The sequence below is a fragment of the Silurus meridionalis genome, chromosome 3, assembly GCF_014805685.1.
Source record: "Silurus meridionalis isolate SWU-2019-XX chromosome 3, ASM1480568v1, whole genome shotgun sequence".
In the NCBI taxonomy this organism is placed as follows: domain Eukaryota; kingdom Metazoa; phylum Chordata; class Actinopteri; order Siluriformes; family Siluridae; genus Silurus; species Silurus meridionalis.
Window position 1 is genome coordinate 26697455 of NC_060886.1, and position 9064 is coordinate 26706518.

At 40.4% G+C, this 9064-nt stretch overlaps 1 protein-coding gene across 4 annotated transcripts in view; it reads left to right on the forward strand.

Annotated features, from left to right (window-relative positions):
* The window catches only part of il1rl1 (interleukin 1 receptor-like 1), a 76379-nt gene extending 67365 nt beyond the window's left edge, over window positions 1-9014 (forward strand). For 2 of the 4 annotated variants that reach the window (XM_046844536.1, XM_046844532.1), the window contains exon 11: window positions 7949-9013. In XM_046844536.1, the coding sequence (XP_046700492.1) occupies window positions 7949-8301 (353 nt within the window). In that variant the 3' untranslated portion in view covers window positions 8302-9013. Of the gene's footprint in view, window positions 1-7925 lie in introns of all 4 variants that reach the window. The other 2 variants (XM_046844538.1, XM_046844537.1) reach the window with 2 other exon arrangements.
* The last annotated feature ends 50 nt before the right edge of the window (window positions 9015-9064 follow it).

Sequence of the window (9064 nt, forward strand, 5' to 3'; positions counted from 1 at the left end):
CACATTTTTTGCTTTAGATATTAAACACTTCCTGTTCTCCAAATTCGCCATAAATTTGTCGCCTCGCCATGGCAGCACCGTTCGAGATATCAAAAATCCCTTCGCAATTTAGCAAGTCCAATGTCTCGCCATCATGTTCGCCACGTTTGATGTCAATCGCATGAATTCCCTAGGAGGAGTATTTAAAAGTTCACCGCATGCACTTATAAAACAAACCAAAATGGCTGACTTCCTGTTGGGCGTAGCTCATAGTTTAGAGGGCGAAAGTTGTTCGGCTCGATGAGATCTATATGCATACCAACTCTCGTACATGTGCGTACATAATTGCCCGATCTGTGCACGAATGTTTGTTTTTTAATTACAGGGGGCGCTACAGAGCCCCCCTGCCACGCCTGTATACCAGCCTTTCTAAGGCCCTAGTGACAAAGGACTCTGACGTGTGTGCCAAATTTCAAGAGTTTTCGAGTATGTTAAGGGACCCCAAACGGCCAATGTGTGTAAAAATAAATAAATAAATAAATAAATAAATAAATAAATAAATAAATAAATAAATAAATTCTAAGGAAACCAATAGGGCTTCGCACCTCTGGTGCAGGCCATTCTGGCCTGCTCCTCGGTGCTCGGGCCCTAAATATAGCTGCAAGCAGCGATGGCGGGCCCTCGCACATTTGTGTATCGCTATACGGTGCCCCCCAGAAAACAATGCACGGGGTGCAAGTGCATCAAGTGGGTAAATATCAGTGGACTATTTTATGTTGTTACTGACCCATTTGGGGACTGTAAGTAAAAGAAACCCCACATTTTAGACAAACGGGGGCGCTAGTGGGCCACTTAAGAGACACACCCTTGTCCGAAAATTTTTGGACACACTTAACAGCCGACAAATGTGATGTATGTGTCAAATTTCAAGTTAATTTAAGCATGCCAAAAGCCTTAAATATGCCTGAAATAAAATGTAAGTTTGACGCGTTGCCATGAGAACAGCGTTCGAGATATCAAAAATCACTTTGCAAATTATCATGTACAATGTCTCGCCATCGCATGAATATCCTAGGAGGAGTATTTAAAAGTTCACCACATGCAACTGTCAAAAAATCCACCTTTTGTGACTGACACACTTCCTGGCGCCTGTTGGTGGCGCTATGTCCAAGATTCACAATAGGCCCATCGATGCGATCGGAATCCTTGGCCGAACATACACACTGCGTGTCATCCGAATAAGACATTTTTTGCTTTAGATATTAGACACTTCCTGTTTCTCTGAATTCGCCATAAATTTGTCGCCTCGCCATGGCAGCACCGTTCAAAATATAAAAAAATCCCTTCACAATTTAGCAAGTGCAATGTCTCGGCATCATGTTCACCATGTTTGATGTCAATCGCATGAATTCTAGGAGAAGTATTTAAAAGTTCACCACATGCACTTTTGAAACCATCCAAAATGGCCGACTTACTGTTGGGCGGAGCTAATAGGTTTGATTGTGAAAGTTGTTCGGGTCGATGAGATCTATAAGCCTACCAACTCTCGTTCATGTGCGTACATGTTTGCCTGATCTGTGCACCAATATTTGTTTTTACATTACAGGGGGCGCTACAGAGCCCTATTGCCACGCCTATGTTCCAGCCTTTGACCGGTCCTAATGGCAGACGACTTTGACGTTTGTGCCAAATCTCCGGTGTTTTCGAGCATGTTAAGGCACACAAAGTGCATGCCAAGTGCTTAAATACGCCTGAAAATGAAACTAAAGTTTGAGGCGTTGCCATGGGAACGGTGTTCAAGATATCAAAAATCCCTTCGCAATTTATTATCTACAATGTCTCGGCATCATGTTGACCACGTTTGGTGTCAATCGCATAAATATCCTGGGAGGAGTATTTAAAAGTTCACCACATGCAACTGTCAGAAAATCCACCTTTTGTGACTGACACACTTCCTGGCGCCTGTTGGTGGCGCTATGTCCGAGATTCACAATAGGCACATCGATGCGAACGGAATCCTTGGCAGAACATATACACAGCGTGTCATCTGAATAACACATTTTTTGCTTTAGATATTAAACACTTCCTGTTCTCCGAATTCGCCATAAATTTGTCGCCTCGCCACGGCAGCAGCGTTCGAGATATCAAGAATCCCTTCGCAATTTAGCAAGTCCAATGTCTCGGCATCATGTTCTCCACGTTTGATGTCAATTGCATGAATTCCCTAGGAGGAGTATTTAAAAGTTCACCGCATGCACTTATAAAACAAACCAAAATGGCTGACTTCCTGTTGGGTGTAGCTCATAGTTTAGAGGGCGAAAGTTGTTCGGGTCGATGAGGTCTATATGCCTACCAACTCTCGTACATGTGCGTACATAATTGCCCGATCTGTGCACGAATGTTTGTTTTTTAATTACAGGGGGCGCTACAGAGCCCCCCTGCCACGCCTGTATACCAGCCTTTCTAAGGCCCTAGTGACAAAGGACTCTGACGTGTGTGCCAAATTTCAAGAGTTTTCGAGTATGTTAAGGGACCTCTAATGACCAATGTGTGTAAAAAGAAAATTAAAAAAATTAAAAAATTAATAATAAATTCTAAGGAAAACAATAGGGCTTCGCACTTCTGGTGCAGGCCATTCTGGCCTGCTCCTCGGTGCTCGGGCCCTAAATATAGCTGCAAGCAGCGATGGCGGGCCCTCGCACGTTTGTGTATCGCTATACCGTGCCCCCCAGAAAACAATGCACGGTGTGCAAGTGCATCAAGTGGGTAAATATCAGTGGACTATTTTATGTTGTTACTGACCCATTTGGGGACTGTAAGCAAAAGAAACCCCACATTTTAGACAAACAGGGGCGCTAGTGGGCCACTTAAGAGACACACCCTTGTCCGACCTTTTTGGACACACTTAACAGCCGACAAATGTGATGTATGTGTCAAATTTCAAGTTAATCTAAGCACGCCAAAAGCCTTAAATATGCCTGAAATAAAATGTAAGTTTGACGCGTTGCCATGAGAACAGCGTTCGAGATATCAAAAATCACTTTGCAAATTATCATCTACAATGTCTCGCCATCATTTTGATTATGTTTGGTGGCAATCGCATGAATATCCTAGGAGGAGTATTTAAAAGTTAACCACATGCAACTGTCAAAAAATCCACCTTTTGTGACTGACACACTTCCTGGCGCCTGTTGGTGGCGCTATGTCCAAGATTCACAATAGGCACATTGATGCGATCGGAATCCTTGGCCGGACATACACAATGCGTGTCATCCGAATAAGACATTTTTTGCTTTAGATATTAGACACTAACTTTTTCCCTGAATTCGCCATAAATTTGTCGCCTCGCCACGGCAGCACCGTTCAAAATATCAAAAATCCCTTCGCAATTTAGCAAGTGCAATGTCTCGGCATCATGTTCTCCACGTTTGATGTCAATTGCATGAATTCCCTAGGAGGAGTATTTAAAAGTTCACCACATGCACTTATAAAACAACCCAACATGGCCGACTTCCTGTTGGGCGGAGCTAATAGGTTTAATTGTGAAAGTTGTTCGGGTCGATGAGATCTATATGCATACCAACTCTCTTACATGTGTGTACATGTTTGCCCCATCTGTGCACCGATATTTGTTTTGCATTACAGGGGCGCTACAGAGCCCTATTGCCACGCCTATGTTCCAGCCTTCGACCGGTCCTAATGGCAGACGACTTTGACGTCTGTGCCAAATCTCCGGTGTTTTCGAGCATGTTAAGGCACACAAAGTGCATGCCAAATGCTTAAATATGCCTGAAATAAAAGTAAAGTTTGAGGCGTTGCCATGGGAACGGTGTTCAAGATATCAAAAATCCCTTCGCAATTTATCATCTACAATGTCTCGGCATCATGTTGACCACGTTTGGTGTCAATCGCATAAATATCCTGGAAGGAGTATTTAAAAGTTCACCACATGCAACTGTCAAAAAATCCACCTTTTGTGACTGACACACTTCCTGGCGCCTGTTGGTGGCGCTATGTCCGAGATTCACAATAGGCACATCGATGCGATCGGAATCCTTGGCCGAACATACACACCGCGTGTCGTCCGAATAAGACATTTTTTGCTTTAGATATTAAACACTTCCTGTTCTCCGAATTCGCCATAAATTTGTCGCCTCGCCATGGCAGCAGCGTTCGAGATATCAAAAATCCCTTCGCAATTTATCATCTACAATGTCTCGGCATCATGTTGACCACGTTTGGTGTCAATCGCATAAATATCCTGGAAGGAGTATTTAAAAGTTCACCACATGCAACTGTCAAAAAATCCACCTTTTGTGACTGACACACTTCCTGGCGCCTGTTGGTGGCGCTATGTCCGAGATTCACAATAGGCACATCGATGCGATCGAATCCTTGGCGAACATACACACCGCGTGTCGTCCGAATAAGACATTTTTGCTTTAGATATTAAACACTTCCTGTTCTCCGAATTCGCCATAAATTTGTCGCCTCGCCATGGCAGCAGCGTTCGAGATATCAAAAATCCCTTCGCAATTTAGCAAGTCCAATGTCTCGCCATCATGTTCGCCACGTTTGATGTCAATCGCATGAATTCCCTAGGAGGAGTATTTAAAAGTTCACCGCATGCACTTATAAAACAAACCAAAATGGCTGACTTCCTGTTGGGCGTAGCTCATAGTTTAGAGGGCGAAAGTTGTTCGGCTCAATGAGGTCTATAGGCGTACCAACTCTCGTACATGTGCGAACATAATTGCCCGATCTGTGCACGAATGTTTGTTTTTTAATTACAGGGGGCGCTACAGAGCCCCCCTGCCACGCCTGTATACCAGCCTTTCTAAGGCCCTAGTGACAAAGGACTCTGACGTGTGTGCCAAATTTCAAGAGTTTTCGAGTATGTTAAGGGCCCTCTAATGACCAATGTGTGTAAAAAAAAAAAAAAAAAACAAAAAAAAAAAAAATTATAATAATTAATTCTAAGGAAAACAATAGGGCTTCGCACCTCTGGTGCAGGCCATTCTGGCCTGCTCCTCAGTGCTCGGGCCCTAATAAATAAATAAATTCTAAGGAAAACAATAGGGCTTCGCACCTCTGGTGCAGGCCATTCTGGCCTGCTCCTCGGTGCTCGGGCCCTAATTATTGAGACATTGCTTTATTCAAGTTCATTTGTAGAGTTAATTTAGTTAAACTACTACTCTATGTTTCTGATCTGTACTATTGTTGTTTGGTATTTTTTTATATTAAAGCTTATAATTGATTATAAAGCTTATTGTTATTAGCTTTGATTTAATTTAATTCAAGCTTAAATTATTTTTTTGTGACAAAAACATTTTCGAGCTTTGAGTTATGACTTACTTAAATTTCGCTATTGAGATCACATTGTCCAGATCTTTATTCAAAATATTTAACTACAACCCCTGGCAAAAAGTATGGAATCGGCCCTCTCAGAAGAAGTTCATTCAAATGTTTAATTGTGTAGAAAAAAAAAAAAAAACAAGCACATATATGTCACAAAACAATTTTCACTCAACAATCCAAACTTCTGACTGTATAAAACACTTAAAAAAAAAAAAAAGAAAGATAACTATTGTCAGTTACAACTGTTTTTACAGATCAAACAGAGGAAAAAAATATGGAATCACACAAATCTGAGGAAAATGATATGGAATCACCATGCACTTTGCATTTCTAAAACAAACACCTGTATCTGATTACAACTGCTAATTAGTCTGCAGTTAAAAAAGAATGCTTGCACGCATTAGTGATGTGTTGAACCAAGAGGATTGACATAACTCATGGCTCCAACATGAGAGATGTCAGTTGAAACAAAGGAGAGGATTATCAAACTTCTCGAAGAAGGTAAATCTTCATGGAATGTTGCAAAAGATGTTGGTTGTTCCCAGTCAGCTGTGTCTAAAATCTGGACCAAGTACAAATCGAATGGAAAGGTTGTAAAAGGGAAGCGTACTGGTAAACCAAGAAAGACATCAAAGCGCCAAGACAGAAAACTTAAAGCAATATGGCTTGAAAACAGAAAATGCACAACAAAACAAATGAGGAACAAATGGGCAGAAAGTGGAGTCAATGTCTGTGACCGGACTGTAAGAAATCGCCTAAAAGAAATGGGATTTACATACAGAAAAGCCAAACGAAAACCATCATTAACATCTAAACAGAAAAAAGGTTTCAGTGGGCTAAAGAAAGACAATCTTGGACTGTAGATGACTAGATGAGAGTTATATTCAGTGATGAATCCCGAATCTGCATTGGGCAGGGTGATGATGCTGGAACTTTTGTTTGGTTCCAATGAAATTTATAAAGACAACTGCCTGAAGAAAACATGCAAATTTCCACAATCATTAATGATATGGGGTTGTATGTCAGGTAAAGGTATGGGAGAGATGACAGTCATTACATCTTCTATAAATGCACAAGTTTATGTTGAGATTTTGAACACTTTTCTTCTTACATCAATTGAAAGGATGTTTGGTGATGGTAGCATCATTTTTCAGGATGATAATGCATCGTGCCATAGGGCAAAATCTGTGAAAACATTCCTACAGGAAAGACATATAATGTCAATGGCATGGCCTGCAAATAGTCCGGACCTCAATCCAATTGAAAATCTGTGGTGGAAATTAAAGAAAATGGTCCATGACAAGGCTCCAACCTGCAAGGCTGATCTGGCAACTGCAATAAGACAAAGCTGGAGACAGATTGATGAAGTATACTGGTTGTCATTAGTTAAATTCATGCCTCAGAGAATTCAAGCTGTTATAATAGCCAGAGGTGGTGCAACAAAGTACTAGTAGTGTTTTTATTTGGTGATTCCATATAATTTTGCTCAGATTTGTGATTCCATATTTTTTTCCTCTGTTTAATCTGTAAAAACAGTTGTAATTGACTATAGTTATCTTTCTTAGTTTTTTTAAGTGTTTTATACAGCCAGAAGTTTGAATTGTTGAGTGAAAATTGTTTTGTGGCATATATGTGCTTGTTTTTATTTCCACACAATTAAACATTTGAATGAACTTCTTCTGAGAGGGGTGATTCCATACTTTTTGCCAGGGGTTGTATAAGTAGCTGATGTAATGACTGAAACAATACAGATAAAGAGCAGGTAATATTTAAATGGGAATGGGTGGCATTAAAATTGCACTCCAGCCAGTTAAAAGAAGGCCTCAAAGAGTGGCTGCTGACCTAAACTCAGTCAGAATCACTGACTTGCATTTTAATATATTTTTGTCCATTTATATGAATTCAATTATTTTTAATAGTCTATCTTATTCGTTCATAGTTAGATATCTATATATGTTTACATTGGAATTTCTATCCAATCAGATTTCAGTCACCACCTCACGTGTTGATGGGGTCAAAGGGATCTGACGTAAGGCCTGCAGAATCAGTATCTGCAGACTTTTTTATCATAAACTTTATGTTCTTTGAAGCTGTTGCTTTAACCAAACAAATTGTGATTAAGCTACTCCATGGCCTAGAAGGTGTCAGATCACCTGGATGGTCAGAAAGCTCACTAGTAAAACATAAACCATATCTGCTGCAAACTACACAAGCTCAAATATATTTTTGTGGATTTAACAGCTGTTGTTTTATTGTTTTTATTTCACAATGGAGAATAAATTAATTTGGTTACAGTTGTACAGTTTTATTTGTCAAAACTAAATTGTATTCACATTTGGAATCCGTTCATTCGGAGTGCTATTTATATTTGAGCATGATGAGAAGGCAGCGTAGGACCCACTAGAGAGTACAGATTAATCCTGGTGTCTGACTAATGCAAATAATATAAACAATACATGTAAGCCAGGAATTAAACATTTGTGTTAGCATTACAAATTGTATTGATATTAGATAATATTAAGTAGTCCAGGATATCAAGTATTCAACACCTTGACAAGGGAAGAAATGTATTAAAAATTGTTCATCAGCTACTTTTTTCTGCTACCACCAGACTGCACTGAGCTTATCGAGAGAAAAATGCGGCAAAGCCGCAGGCTGATAGCTGTGCTACCACCAGGATTCAATCATCATGGGTTCACAACCTCACTTTGTTATGACTGGCATGTGGGGCTGCATCATGTGCTGGTCGAACAAGACATGGGCGTGATTCTGATTCAACTGGAAGATATGAAGGAGTATTCCCATCTGCCCCTGGGGCTGCAGCATCTCCTCCAAAAGACCTCACCCTTCAGGTGGGATGAGAGCAGTGGCAAAGCAACCTGCCCGACCTCCTGTTTCTGGAAGCAGGTACGCTATAAGATGCCTGTTCCTCCAGACTCTAGCTCTTGTGGCGTTGACTTTTAAATATAAAAACCACTTTTAAGTATATTGTAACCACCTTTATCAGAATTACTTAAATCAATCAGCCAAAACATTAAAACCAATGACAGGGGAAGTGAATAATTGATTATCTTGTACAATGGCACCTATTAATGGGTTATATTAAGCAGCAATTGAACAGATCTTAAAGTTAGAAACCAGTACAAAGGGTCTGAGTGACTTTTGCGAAGAAAATAAATTGTGATTACTAGATGGCTGGGTCAGGGTCATTGACCTTTTAGAGTCATTGGCTTCAAAGGCTCACTGATGCATATGTGGAGCAAATGCTGAAACAATTAATGCTGGCTCTGGTAGAAACTTGACAGAATGTAGTGCAACACAGCTTCTTTGAGTATGGGTCTATGTACTGTAGCTACAGTCCAATCAGAATATCATACACAGATGCTTTGGACATGGTATTGCTAGGAAACCTTGGGTCCTGGTATTAATGTGGATGTACTTTGATACATACCACTAACCTAAACATCAAGTTAACACCACTTCATTGCAATGGCTTTCCCTAATGACACTGGCCTCTCACTGCAGGATAATTCTCCCTGCCAAAATGCAAACATTGTTCAAGAATGATGTAAAGACCAAACCACAGAGCTTGAGGTGATCAAGCATCTGTGAGATATGCTGAACATACAATTTTGGTTTAATAACAATAAAGCCTGTATATGTGTGTGTGTGTGTGTGTGTGTGTGTGTGTGTGTGTGTGTGTGTGTGTATATATATATCATTTTGA